The following is a 15,483-nucleotide window of genomic DNA, read 5'->3' on the forward strand; positions in this document are numbered from 1 at the left end:
GGTCTGGGATCGAGTCCCACATCGGGTTCCCCTCAGGGAGTCTGCTTCTCCCTCTGCCTATGTATCTCCCTCTCTCTTTGGGTGTCTCATAAATAAATAAATAAAATCTTAAAAAAAAAAAAAAGAAATGAGATACCTGTCTCTCCAGTCTTTTTAGGCTATAATGTAAAAGCTGATGTTCTAGCTTAGAAATGCAACTCTACAATTCAAAGAACTGAACCCTAACAATAGCTCAAGAACAGATAAACTGCGGTTGGATCTGGCAAGTTTAATTTTTAGAAAAAATAACCAAACTCTCTCTTCAACAAAGAGATGGCAATGAATCCTTGAAAGAAACAAGTGCTTCAGTCTCACCTGCAATGCAGATCGGCACCTCCAAGATCTTCAGCTGACACTTCTTCCTTGGTTGCGGCTTTCACCTACAGCAAGGATAAAAGTCCATGGTGAGTTGTGCCCAACTGAGACATAAAAATGCTTACCTACCATGCACGGCTTCTAACCTGCCTTTGCTTATTACCACTCCCTCTTCCACAGAGCTAAAGGTTTTATTTTCTTTCTCTTTTTTTACATTTAAAAAAAAAGTTTTTAAGTAGGCTCCACATCCAGCATGGAGCCCAGTGCAGGGATCAGACTCAAGACCCTGAGATCAAGACCTGAGCTGAGATCAAGAGGTGGACAGGACACTTAACCAGCTGAGCCACCCAGGCACCCCCAGATTTTGTTTTCTTATTCCACCTACTACTCAGCAAACCTAGAAAAAACTGTCTCTACTCTACAGATGAAAAATCTGAAGCCAGCCTAAGGAACTTCCCCACAGCTCCAGAGCAACAATGGAACCTGAAGTGAATCGGGGTATTTCCAGGCTAAAACGCCTGCTCTCCTTCTCCTACCTTATGCATGTTAAAGCTTTTGTGCTATGCATATGCTCTTCCCACTGCCTGCGCTCCCTGCTCCCTGTCACTCACCTGGGGAATCCATGTGACCTTTCCTGACCTTTGCAGGACTTTTCATCATTAATGACACTCCAGAGCAATAAGAGAACAATGCTTGCTCATCTGTGGTCCAAGAATACTCCTTATGTGTCTCCAACAGGGCATCTGCAGACTGTGCATGTCAGTAATCTGCATGTGCCTCTGTTGGCTCCTTTCTACTGTGAATACCTTGATGGCAGGAACTGTGTTGTATTCGTCTCTAAAAGTTCAGTACCTTTAATGAATTAATGCCTTTTTTGGACCATCCGGAAAAACTGCAGTAACTATCACAAACTCTTAAAAGTGCAATACCTTTAAGATGCCAAAAAATCTCTAAGATTACCCACATCTAAGATTCAGCAGAAAAAGTAACAAGTCAGGAAATGACAGATGTTGGTGAGGATGTGGAGAAAGGGAAACCCTATTATACTGTTGGTGGGAATGTAAGCTGCTGCAGCCACTCTGAAAAACAGAGCTACCCTATGATCCAGCAATTGCACTACTGGTTATTTACCCCAAAGATACAAATGTAGTGATCTGAAGGGCAATTGCACCCCAATGTTTATAGCAGCAATGTCCCAACAGCCAAATTAGGGTAAGAGCCCAGATGTCCATCGACAGATGAACAGATAAAGATGTGGTGTAGTGTGGTGTGTCTGTGTGTATATGCAATGGACTACTACTCAGCCATCAAAAAAATGAAATCTTGCCATTTGCAAAGACATGGATGGAACTAAAAGGGATTATGCAAAGCAAAATAAGTCAATCAGAGAAAGATAATCATCATATGATCTAACTCATATGTGGAGTTTAAGAAACAGAGGATCATAAAGGAAGAGAGGAAAAAATAAAACACGATGAAATCAGAGAGGGAGACAAACCAGAAGAGACTTTTTTTTTAAGATTTTATTTATCCATTCACGAGAGAAACAGAGAGAGAGAGAGAGAGAGAGAGAGAGAGAGAGAGAGAGAGGCAGAAACACAGGCAGAGGGACAAGCAGGCTCCACGCAGGGAGCCCGATGCGGGACTCGATCCTAGGTCTCTAGGATCATGCCCTGGGCTGAAGGTGGAGCCAAACCACTGAGCCACCCAGGCTGCCCCAGAAGAGACTCTTGATCATAGGAAACAAACTGAGGGTTGCTGGAGAGGAGGTGCATGTGGGGATGGGGTGTCTGGGTGATATGCTATAATGAGCACTGGTGTGATACAAGACTGATGAATCACTGACCTCTACCTCTGAAACTAATAATATACTATATGTTAATTAATCGAATTTAAATAAAATTTTAAAAATAAAAAATGATTCAGCAGAAAATGATCAAAATGAAAGACCTCAAGTACTATATTAAGAATGACTTCATCAGAGCCTGAGAAATTCTAACAGAAAAGAAAGAAAAACCATTTAGTGACAAATGCCAACCTGACCCCTTAGGAGTTGCTTACTGATTCCTACTTCTTTGGGTTGATTGATTTCTTATTCTTCAAATAGGAAAAGCTTTTGGAACAATGAACATTTATCTAAATTGCAGCACAGAAAGGACTTATTATTCACTACATCAAAAGCTCTGTCTTGGGCAACCCGGGTGGCTCAGCGGTTTAGCACTGCCTTCGGCCCAGGGCCTGATCCTGGAGACCCGGGATCGAGTCCCACGTCGGGCTCCCTGCATGGAGCCTGCTTCTCCCTCTGCCTCTGTCTCTGCCTCTCTCTGTGTGTGTGTGTGTGTCTCTCATGAATAAATAAAATCTTTTAAAAAAAAAAAGCTCTGTCTTAAACAAAATATTATCGCACAGAGAAACAATTAAAATTTTCACCTCCAATTATTCCACCCACAGAACTGAATTCTTGGTTCTCTTCCTCCCAAAATATTCAGTGTAAAATAGCCTTCAGCCCAGACAATAATTATAAGAGGTGTCTGGATATTTAAAGTTGTATAAAGGAATAAGCCACCAATAGACTGTGTTTATTTATTTATGTATTTTTTTAGACTGTGTTTATTTCTAAGGCTCTGACTAATATCAACTGATAAAATAAGGATTTGTCATTGGTTTATATTTACTGACCACCCACAACATGCTTGATACTGTGACAGGTGCAAAGATGATAAATATCAAAACAAGTTCAGAAGACACAGGAACAAAAAGCTTCTTCAAAAGCCTATCTTAAAAAAAAAAAAAAAAAAAAAAAAAGCTTGTCTTATCGGTATGCATTTTTCCAACCACTTTAAGCAACAAAAAGCTATAACAACTCAACCAGACGTTATGCATGGGATCTTTTGCAATTTTCAGTAAAACAAGTGTCAAAATTTAGAAGCCTCAAGCAGATAGATGAGATTTCTGCCGCTGCTTCCTTTTTTTTTTTTTTTAACCTGTAAACATGGTCTTTCAGTGTAGGCTACACAACAGATTTCAGTTGTCTAGGAAGACTGCCGACTTTGGCTGCTAAACTGCTCCTTGCTAAGGTAAATTTGCAACCACTGACCAAACTGCATGGAGCCTGCTTAGGCTGCAAGTGCACCCTTTCCACAAACTCTTCTCTTGAAAACCGCTAGTGTTAATTCAGTATTATGATGCTACGCACAGTCCCAAAAAGGCGTGTTCAATTTTTAGTCGTATCTTTACTCATTCCTTAAGAAAAAAACACCTAAAAACTACTAAAGGTTTGTACCCTTCACTAGACAAAGGTAAATTCCAAATGAATTCTCCTACCATTAACCAATGATAAGTATCACTCATAGCTAGAAAAATATCAAAGAATAACTGATACCACAGGCCTTTTGAATAATGCCTTGAAACTCTTATCACATTTAAAATAGCAGCTCTTGGGGACACCTGGGTGGCTCAGTGGTTGAGCATCTGCCTTTGGCTCAGGGCCTGATCCTGGAGTCCTGGGATTGAGTCCCACTCGGGCTCCCTGCATGGAGCCTGCTTCTCCCTCTGCCTGTGTCTCTGGCTCTGTCTGTGTATCTCTGATGGATAAATAAATAAAATCTTTAAAAATAAATAAATAGAAATGACAAATACCCACCATTTGCTTCGACGTGGATGGAACTGGAGGGTATTATGCTGAGTGAAATAAGTCAATCGGAGAAGGACAAACATTATATGGTCTCATTCATTTGGGGAATATAAAAAATAGTGAAAGGGAATAAAGGGGAAAGGAGAAAAAATGAGTGGGAAATATCAGAAAGGGAGACAGAACATGAGAGACTCCTAACTGTGGGAAACGAACTAGGGGTGGTGGAAGGGGAGGTGGGCGGAGGGTGGGGGTGACTGGGTGACGGGCACTGAGGGGGGCACTTGATGGGATGAGCACTGGGTGTTATTCTATATGTTGGCAAATTGAACACCAATAAAAAATAAATTTATAAAAAATATATATATAAATAAATATAAATAAATAAAATGGCAGCTCTTCAAACTTACCTGATCCTCAGTAAAATTTAAAATGAACATAATCATTTGGAAAATACACATACTTCACATCAAAGCAGGCACAAGCTCTTTTTAACGTACTTTTTAATACATTTGTGTTACTATTCCAAAACCAAAGGTGACTTTTTTGTCAGACTTCTGAAGCAATAAGCTTACTTCCTGAGACAGAATTCATGTACCATAAAATTCACATTTGAAGAATACAATTCAGTGGGGGTTTTTTTGTATATTCACACGGTTGTGGAACCACCAACTCCACCTAATTCCAGAAGTTTCCTCATTCCCAAAAGAAAGCCCGTACTCACTAGAGTCACTCTCCATTCTACCCTCCTCTTGGTCCCTGGCAACCACTTACCTACTTGCAGTCTATATGAGTTTGCTTATTCTATATATATCATGGAAGTGGAATTTTACAATATTTTTTCCTTTTGTGTCTCACATAATGTTTTCAAGGTTCATCTATGTTGTAGCAGGTGTCAGAACTTCATTTTTTTCTTATGGCTGAATCATATTCCATTGTGTGGATATTATGGTTTTATAATACCCTTGACATTCTTCTTACCTATATAATATTCTTAGATTTCACTTAAATAATGGGGCATTTTGTTGTATGATGAAGTAATTACGTGTGGCTTCATCTACCCTCTCTTTATCCAACTGAAGTGACACAAGCATAGCAAAGACAGCATTACTGAACATCACCAGCATGGAGCTGACCAAAGAGAAGATGGGGAAGAGCCCAAGATTACATAATCTACTCCTCAGTCCTGCAACACAGGCAGCTCACCAGTAAGGCTGCAGGATCTCACTCTCAGAAGGGCTCTGTGCTTGGCGTTTAATGGTCAGTGGTTACCCTACTGAAATCCTAATCTTATCTTTAAATATGTGTTTTGTAAATGAAGTCTGATGGCACAATGGGGAGTCTGTGTTGGGGTTCAGAGCCTTGGCTCTTACTCGTCTGCCTCCCATCATCTTTCTGTAAAAGGTTCTTGGCCCCCTGCTTCCCTGCCATCTGGTGCCTAGGTCCAGGGCTCTGTCCTATTTGCTCCTCCCCATCCCTGTCTTGTGACTATTACACCTATCCCCCATGGGGCCTGGTATGGGCAAAGGGAAGATCAGGATCAGGTGTGCACTCCCTGGTGTCTCACGGTGGGGCACAGCAGCAGCATCCCTTTCCTGGGCTGGTGGTGCTGAGGTGTATTCTCCAGCATGTGACTCAGTGGAGGTATGGGTGGGAGCTAAGGGACAGCGTTTCGTCCCTTGCCCATCTGGATATCAAGCACAACCCAATATGGAGGCTGCATATCCTTGGGGGGGGTCACATGTCCACCAGGAGTTGAACGGTGGACCCACTGAAAGCACAGATGCCTGAGAAGGGGAGTAGTCTATGCTTGAAGGAGCATGTACTTAAATAGCAAATAAAAAACATCAAGACAGGTAAAGGTACCAAAGAAGGAAAATGTTTTATATTTTAGTACCTTTAACAGGTACTTTTTCCTCCTTTTTTTAAATTTTATTTTTATTTTTTTTATTTTTAAAGATTTTATTTATTTATTCATGAGAGATACAGAGAGAGAGAGGCAGGCAGAGTCATAGGCAGAGGGAGAAGCACGCTCCATGCAGGGAGCCCGATGTGGGACTTGATCCTGGGTCTCCAGGATCACGCCCTGGGCCGAAGGCTGATGCTCAACTGCTGAGCAACCCAGGCGTCCCCTTTTTCCTCCTTTTTGAACAAGGGGTCCTGGACCTTCATTTTGCACTACGGTCTGCAAATTATGTAGCTTGCCCTACCAGTGATTCATAAAGATTACTAGGATCAGAAATTTGGAGCACTTCTCATAGCTATTCTAACTTGTTCCTTCTTTTTTTTAACTTAACCTTTTTGAAAAGGTAATGTTTTCACAAGACTCAGAAAGTCAAAGGTCTCAAAATGTTTATGTTCAGTGCACACACAAAAAGGCAAAGGTCTCTCTCCTGCCCTGTTTCAACTCCTCTGCATTAAAACTATGTTTATTGTATCTTTTCCAGAGTTTCTTTATGCATATACAAGCTTACAAATGTATAATCTGCCCTGTTTTATACAAAAGTTGACATAGTATGTGCAAGCACCTTGTTTACCAACTTCTAGTGACCCTGAGTCAAACAAAAGCACAACTGAGGTAGAAGAAAAAGTAAAAGTTTATTTCATTAGCCATTCAACAAATGATACTGGGCCAACTACATATCAACATACCGAACAATGGTGGATTCCTTCCTTAAACCTAGCCAAACTAACTAAAAATGGATTATGAACCTAAAAGTAAGAGCTAAAACTTAGAAGAAACCAAAGTATTAAATCTTCATGATCTTGCAACAGGCAAAGCTTTCACAGATATTACACCAAAAGCACAGCAAAGAAAAAAAATGCATAAATTGAACTTTATCAAAATTAAACATTTTCATGCTTCAAAGGAAGATACCGCTAAGAAAGTGAAGATAATTCTCAGAAAGAAAATATTTGTATCCAGAACATATAAAGAATTCTCACAATTCAACAAATAGCCCAATTTAAAATGTGGGCAAAGGGGATGCCTGGGTGGCTCAGTGATTGAGTGTCTGCCTTTGGCTCAGGGCATGATCCCAGGGTCCTGGGATCAAGTCCCACATTAGGCTCCCCGCAGGGAGCCTGCTTCTGTCTCTGCCTGTGTCTCTGCCTCTCTGTGTCTCTCATGAATAAATAAAAATATTTTTTAAAAAAAGTGGGCAAAGGAGCTGAATAGATATCTTTCCAAAGAAGATCTACAAACAACCAACAAGCACGTGAAAGAGGCTCAACATCATTAGACATTAGGGAAATGCAAATCAAAACCTAAATGAGGGACACCTGGGTAGCTCAGCAGTTGAGCGTCTGCCTTTGGCTCAGGGCATGATCCCAGAGTCCTGGGATTGAGTCACCATCAGGGCTCCCTGCAGGGAGCCTGCTTCTCCTTCTGCCTGCGTCTCTGTCTCTCTCTTTCATGAATAAATAAATAAAATATTAAAAAACCATGTGACCTAGCAATCGTACACACTAGTATATAAACATTATAAAGGAAAACATACCCACTTAAACTTGGATATGAATTATGCATAGCAGCGTTATTCATAATATCCAAACATTGGAAACAACCCCAATGATTTATCAATGATAAATGGATAAACAAAATGCTGCCTATCCATACAATAAAATATTATTCAGCAATAAAATGAAATGAGTGGCTTCTCAAAAAGTTAAAACACATAATTAATTAAACACAATCCAGCAATTCCACTTCTGAGCATATACCCAAAAAAATGAAAGCAGGGACTTAGATATATTTGAACACTCATACAGCATTATTCATAATAGCCCCAAATTGGAAGCAACTCAAAAGTCCACTCATGGATGAGTTAATAAACAAAATGTTGTATATACATGCAATGGAATATTATTCAGCCTTAAAAGGAAGTTCTCATGTATGCAGCAACATGGTAAATCTTGAAGACATTATCCTGAGTAAAATATGCCAATCACAAAGGATAGATATTGTATGATTCCACTTATACAATGTACCTAACAGTAATCAAATTCATAGAAAAAAGAGAATTATAGTAGCCAGGAGCAGTGGAGATTGGAGAGAATAGGGAGTTAATGTTTTTTGTTTTTTTATAAGATTTTATTTAAAAATCTTTAAAAGCGAGAGGCAGGCACTTAACCGCTGAGCCACCCAGGCATCCCGGGAGTTAATGTTTAATGTGCACAGATTTTCAGATGGAGTATATGAGAAAGTTCTGGAGATGGATGGTGGTGATGGTTGCACAATAATGTGAATATACTAGTGCCACAGAACTGTGCACTTAAAAATGGTTAGAATGGGGATGTGTGGGGGCAGCCCAGGTGGCTCAGCAGTTTAGTGCCACCTTCAGCCCAGGGCCTGATCCTGAAGACCCAGGATCGAGTCCCGTGTTGGGCTCCCTGCAGGCAGCCTGCTTCTCCCTCTCCCTCTGCCTGTACCTGTCTCTCTCTGTGTGTGTGTGTGTCTCTCATGAGTAAATAAGTAAGTAAATAAATAAAATCTTAAAAAAAAAAATAAAAAGAATAGGGATGTGTGGGTGGCTCAGTCGGTTAAGCATCCAACTCTTGGTTTCCACTCAGGTCATGATCTCAGGGTTGTGAGATCAAGCCTCATGTCAGACTCTGCACTCAGTGAGGAGTATGTTTGAGGATCTCTGCCTTGCCACACCCTGGTTGTGTTCTCTCTCTCTCTAAAAAAATAGGGCAGCCCGGGTGGTTCAGCGGTTTAGTGCCACCTTCAGCCCAGGGTGTGATCCTGGAGACCCGGAATCGAGTCCCACATCGGGCTCCCTGCATGGAGCCTGCTTCTCCCTCTGCCTGTGTCTCTGCCTCTCTCTCTCTCCTCTCTGTGTTTTTCATGAATAAATAAATAAAATCTTTAAAAATAAAAAATAAATAAATCTTTGAAAACAATGTTTTATTTTTTAAAACAATGGCTTAAAAAATGGTTAGAAGGGTAAATTTTATATTATGTATATTTAACTTCACTCATTCACTCACTCAATCAAGACCATGTTCTTACCAACGGGGGTCCTGCCAAGAAAATGGTACCCTGCTTGCGTACAATGATGTTTTCATCAGCCATTGCAGGAACATAAGCACCACCGGCTGTACAGGAGCCCATGACCACCGCTATCTGAAATCCAAGCATACAAGAAACCCATGAGGTGCAGCTTAAACAGTTATAGTCTCTGGGTCTATCGAGCCATAAATGTTGCAGTACCAGAGGATATTATTAGCTGGTCCCTATACTTCATTTTTAAAATGGTCCTCTAAATGTTTGGAGTATGTTCTTAACTACTTTTACCAAAGCATTCTGAAGGATTTAGGTCACATTTTTACAAAATCTATGGACAGTCTCCCTGTTGGAGAGAAGACTGACTCTTTAAGACATTAGCCTGATCAACTAATGGAGAGAAGAAACTCTGCAATCCACCCACAGGTCAGCAAAACTCTGTTGAAACTAATAATAACCCTTCTCGATAATTACCACTTACCTCATAAGAATACAGAAATAATTCTCCAAATGAGTGTTAATACCTTGTGTTACGCAGAATATGGTATGCTCTAAATATAAAACTAATGTCTGCATCACAGTTAAAAATCGCATTCAAAAGCAAATCAGCTGTGTGGAACCTAAGTAATGCATATGCTGAGAGTCCACAGTGCTGTTTTCTCTACTTTTACATATATTTAAAATGTTACATAAAAAGCTTTAAAAAAAAATAAAACTGCTTAGAGATTAGTAAGACACAAAGAATAATGAATACAGGTTTGGCTGATTACCCTTGGGCAGAAATACATAATATCAGGGCAGCCCTGGTGGCGCAGCGGTTTAGCGCCGCCTTCAGCCTAGGGTGTGATCCTGGAGACCCGGGATCGAGTCCCAGGTCAGGCTCCCTGCATGGAGCCTGCTTCTCCCTCTGCCTGTGTCTTGGCCTCTCTCCCTCTCTCTGTCTCATGAATAAATAAATCTTAAAATAATAATAATAATAATAATATCAGAGAAAAATAAGGAAAACATGTAATGGTTATTTTTTTTAATTTTTTTTTATTTATTTACGATAGTCACACAGAGAGAGAGAGAGAGAGAGAGAGAGAGAGAGAGAGAGGCAGAGACATAGGCAGAGGGAGAAGCAGGCTCCATGCACCAGAAGCCCGACGTGGGATTTGATCCCGGGTCTCCAGGATGGCGGCCTGAGCCAAAGGCAGGGAGGGGCTAAACCGCTGCGCCACCCAGGGATCCCCTGTAATGGTTATTTTCTTAAGTTACCACGTGAAAGCACTTATTGCTACTAATTCCAATATTCCAACAGTTTTCTTACGGTCATACAAAGATCCATTTTGAAATAAAAATGCTACATAGTATGAATCCAAAGACGCAGGGCAGCAGGAGTTAACATTTTTCTATCAAAATGGCTGTCACAAAAAGGATTCTTCCCTACTTCACGTATGTTATTAAAAATGGCTGCAACATTTCACTGTCAACATTATCACAAACGTGCTTATCACATATAGTTTCTGCTTATCAATCATCCAGAAATTTATTTTCAAAATATCTATGGCAAGAAAAACTCTCACACAAGGAAAGGAGCACAGGAAATATCCACGGTAACTGTTCACAATAGCGAAGATATGCAAATAATCAACACATCCATCAACACATCATTTTGAATGAATCAATGAACTGTGAATAAATAAGTTCTTTAAAAATCTGAGGGAAAAAACAAATGAAACGCAAACACTTTGTGTAAATCCCAGTGGAGGGTACGCGAGTGTTCCACTGTTACTGCACTATTCTCTACATTTTCTGCATGTTTGAAATATTTCATGGGCTTTTTCTTTAAGGCTTGAGGAGTAAAGAACAGCAAATACAGCTCAAACTATTTCAGTACCAAAAAAAGCAAGGAAATAGAGAAGAGTTATAGTGAGGCAAAAATCTAAAAAGGGACATATTTCATATTATGAGTGTCTCATAAACACTAAAATCTCTAAAGCAAATTCTGACAATAGAAGTAAAGAGGAAATAAAAGAACAGAGATTAGAGAAGTCACCACTGTTACAGAATCTCCTCTTCTCATCATTTAATTCTAAGCAGATGCTCACTCATGAAACTGGGTGAATATGTCCCAAGAAAAGCCCAACCACTGTTTCTACTCCTTCTTCTCACAAAGCACAGGAACCCCAGGGCCAAATAGCTCCAATAACTTTGTGTCCCAAAGCATTCGTCTAGGGTACAACAAAGATCTCACAGGCTGAGCCACACTGGACAAATGATGTGGGACCCCAGAAGGGAAATCCTGCTGCTCTGTCTACTAAGAGGACATGAAAAGGACATAAGTAAGGTGCAAGGGCATCACCTGTTCTGCACACACTCAGGGGAGAGATCTGGCTTGCAATGGAGGCTCAGCACAGGCACCCAATCAGGAGACCCAGGACAGTGACTCTCTTACCCGCTTCAGAACAAAGGGGAAGCCCCAAGAACTCCGTTGAGAGACGATAGCTCCCCCAGGCACCTGTGAGCAGGGCTTCCTGGGACATGGACAAACCAAGAGATCCCTCTAACAGGGTGGATGAGGGAAACAAAGGCAAGAGAGATGTAGCTTAAATTAAATCTCCTCACAACGTGCAGCCCACTGATAGATCCTGAGACACACAGGCCATGACCTTCCTTGGGGAACTTGGGGCAGCCTTAGTATCCTCATGTTTAAAGGGAACCTTATCTTGGCAGCAGCTAGCCTCTTGGGGTCCTGAGAGCCTCCCTTCCAGAGTCCTTGGAGACTTATGCTCTCCCTCACTCCTACTAATGGAAAAGTACATAATCAGTCACTCCTCGCACTCCCAGGGCAGCTTTTCCTGCCCACAGGTCCTGTCCTTGGGCTTCAATAAAACCACCTTTCTGCACCAAAGACATCTCAAGAATTCCTTCTTGGCTGATGAACCCAAAAACTTCCAAATTTCACCAGGGTGAGGAGGTCCATGGTGATTCAAGACTTGCACCGAGAGCAAGACAGCAGCAAGAAGGCGAAGAGTGCAGTGTTTCTGACCATTACACTGCTTGCTGTCACTGCCACAGAGAGAACATGCAGAAATTCTGAGTAAAAGGAAACAAGGTACTATACCACAGAGGTTAAGAGTCTGCAAAAACATTCGACAAAATCTCATTACCCTCCAGGTCTTGCCTGAACAAATAGAGACTGATTCTCATTGCACCAAAACCAAATTACATATTGTAGGTCAGCAGCCTGCCCTATAGAAAGGGTCTCTGAGAGAGTCAAGAGGTTTTATACCTAATTCTGAAAAGCTGTGTGAACTCTAGACCTCCATCCTTCCATTGAAAAATTGCATAAGACTGTCCAGTTCAAAGGTACGTTATGATAAATGTAATAGAACTTAGAGAGGGGAAGGTCTCAGTTGCTTGATGGAAAAGCCATTAAAAATACAGTATGTAAAAAAAAAAAAAATAGAGTATGTTTTTAGGGGCGCCTGGGTGGCTCAGTAGGTTAAGTGTCTGACTCTTGATTTCACTTCAGATCATGACCTCAGGGTTGTGAGATTGAGCCCAGCATCAGGCTCGGGGCTCTGCAAGGAGACTACTTGAGTCTCTCTCTCTCCCTCTTCCTCTGTTCCTCCTCTTGCTTGCTCTCTCTCCTTACCCACTCTTTAAAATAAATAAATAAATATTTGTAAAAAAATGTAGGGGCGCCTGGGTGGCTCAGTCAGTTAAGCGTCTGACTTTAGCTCAGGTCATGACCTCAGGATCCTGGGATCAGGCCCTGATTCAGGCTCTGCACCCAGCAGGGAGCCTGCTTCTCCCTCTCCCTCTGCCCCTACACCCACTCCTGTCCTGTCTTTCTTTCTCTCAAATAATTAAATAAGGTCTTTTTTTAAAAAAAAGCAAATGCAGAAAGCAATTATGCCTGTATCACACTGTTTCTTTCGCCTACCTACAGAGCCTCCATTAAAAAATAAAAGCCACAACATACACACATTAATTCAACAGCTGTCCAAAATTTAAGAACATTATCAATTATACTGACTGATCACACCACTGATTCTGGAGTACTCGTACTTATCTGTGCTAAATAGGCTGAAATGTGCACAGAAAACAAAGTCCACCTTACCCAGAACGTCCTGTTTCTTCCCCAATCTGTTTGTCAGCCTCAAAGCCATCAGAGTGATTTCATCCCCCACAGGCCTTATCTGACTTCACGGGCAGGAATGCATTTTAAAAATAATGAGCAGCTCTTTCTGCCCACAGGTCCTGTCCTTGTGCTTTAATAAAACCAACTTTTTTTGCACCCAGGAAAAATAAAACGGGTACGTAGGTGGCACAGTCAGTTGAGCGCCCAACTCTTGATCTCGGCTCAGGTCCTGATCTCAGGTCATGAGATCAAGCCCCACTTAGGGCTCTGTGCTCAGCAAAGTCTGCTTAAGATTCTCACTCTCTCTTGCCCTTTCCCTGCTCTCTCACAAAAAAAAAAAAAAAAATCTTAAAAAAAAGATAGCGATATACAATGCCTGTCCTAACTAAGCCCCTCAAAACAATTACTATCATCTGAAGCAAAGAAAATAAATTTTAAAAATAATGATCCAAGCCAAGAGGGGGGAAGCGAGGGGAAGGAAGGAAAGAAGAAATCAAGAACATTCTGTTCCTGGTGCACTATAAGATTACAGTCAAACAGGACAAGAGGTGATGTGGCAAAGATGCATCTAGACCAGACCACCACTAATTTTAAAAGTTAATGGTGATGTGAGACCTAAAGAAAACAAAGGTTCCACCTCGAAGAGAATTAGAAGTCTCACACTTCAAAAGCCAGCAACATGGACCCATAGTCTGGAAAATAAAAGAAGTGTGTTCCCAAGATCATCAAGACATCACTATGGATTTGCAGAAAGCCCACAGAAGGTCTCCTCAGGACAGGAGACTCTAAGCAAGACCACCAGACACCAGTATGCCAAATCTTTAAACTTCAAAAACAAAAAACAGGTCCTAAAGCATACCAGAAAGGAAGGAAAGATGAAACAGGAGAGAAATAGAGGCAGGTACCTTATATAACCATTTTTTCTCCTGGAGAGCAGAATAAAAAATGTTAAGCCATTTAGGTCTGTAGGAATCTGTCTACATTTTTACCACTGCAAAGATATAGGGAACAACAGAGGTAGGGCTGTCAAGATACATACATCTTAGAAATAAGTAGATAAGTGAATTTACAATAGGCAAAGGTTAATAACATTTAACAAAAACCAACCTTGGGTAGGAAAGCAGGAACTGAATGAGTAAGGAAGCTAGTGCTCCCTATCAATATGCACACATGACGGCCTCCCTCTTTTATCTGGGCTGCTGACACGACATCTAGACTGAGGAAGACCCAGATACTTCAGGGCCCCGTGAGCTGTGGCCAGAGCCACATCAGCAAGCACTCAGGAGGCTGGGCTAATGCTGGTGGCACATATCACCACAGGGTCACCTTAGACAAATCTCACCCAGGTTACCGTGAAGAAGCTGGTACGAGACATTACCACTTAAAGAGGAACGAGAGCGTCTGTGCAACTGTCAACCTTCATAAACTGAGGACCTTCATCAGTGAGGAGACATGGGTAAAAGCTGCTAAAAACCAGAGTGGAACTGCTCCTATCGCTGATGTGGTGTGATCGGGCTACTACAGAGTTTTAAGAAATGGAAAGGTCCCAAAAGTATCTCTTCCATCATGAAGGCCAAATTCTTCAGTAGAAGAGCTGAGGAGAAGACTAAGGGTGTGCCTCTTAGTAGCTTGAAGCCACAAGGCGGGCAGGTCACTAAATGCTAACAAGTGTTTTTCAAAAAACAAAAACAAAAACAAAACAAAACCCAAAATGCACATATAACATAACTGGAGTTACAACAAGTGATTGCTTTATGTAATAAAGTATATAAACAAAAACTTTAAAAGGAATAATCAAGTATAAAAATTTGTTTTTATCAAGCCATCTAAGTCAAAGTTTTAAGTAAATAATAAAGCATACATTAAAATTTAAGAACTAGGGCAGTCCGGGTGGCAGTTTGGCGCCACCTTCAGCCCAGGGCCTGACCCTGGAGTCCCGGGATGGAGTCCCACGTCAGGCTCCCTGCATGGAGCCTGCTTCTCCCCCCGCCTGTGTCTCTGCCTCTATCTCTCTATCCCAAAAATAAAAAAATAAAAATCTTTAAAAAAATAAAATAAAATTTAAGAACTAGTACTCAGTATGTATGTCAGGTATCACTTGAAAAGTTACAAAGAATTTCACTCTTTTAATAAATATAGAGGAAGTATCTTCTGATATTGTCTCTTATCTCAAGTGGCTTAGTCAAGTCAGCAAAATTAGTCAGGACACATCTAGATAAAATGAATAAATGCCATTAGTAAGGTATAACTCAGAAATTATGGGAATTGGGAGGAAAAGATTACTTCCAGGAAGGGATTCTAGGAAGTCTTCCTGGAAAAGAGAGCATCTGAGATGCACTTGGAAAATGAAGAGTAACTCAG

General features: G+C 41.1%; 1 protein-coding gene across 3 annotated transcripts in view; it reads right to left on the minus strand.

The window, feature by feature from the left end:
• MCCC2 (methylcrotonyl-CoA carboxylase subunit 2) overlaps positions 1 to 15,483 on the minus strand; it is a 69,289-nt gene that overhangs the window by 24,520 nt on the left and 29,286 nt on the right. For all 3 annotated transcript variants that reach the window (XR_008665264.1, XM_055331635.1, XM_055331634.1), the window contains exons 7-8: positions 9,000 to 9,113; positions 355 to 419 (exon numbers count right to left, since the gene is read on the minus strand). Coding sequence is in view for 2 of the 3 variants with exons in the window: in XM_055331635.1 (XP_055187610.1) it covers positions 355 to 419; positions 9,000 to 9,113 (179 nt within the window). In the remaining variant the exon portion in view is untranslated. The remainder of the gene's footprint in view (positions 1 to 354; positions 420 to 8,999; positions 9,114 to 15,483) is intronic.

This window comes from Nyctereutes procyonoides, unplaced genomic scaffold (genome assembly GCF_905146905.1).
Source record: "Nyctereutes procyonoides isolate TBG_1078 unplaced genomic scaffold, NYPRO_anot_genome, whole genome shotgun sequence".
In the NCBI taxonomy this organism is placed as follows: domain Eukaryota; kingdom Metazoa; phylum Chordata; class Mammalia; order Carnivora; family Canidae; genus Nyctereutes; species Nyctereutes procyonoides.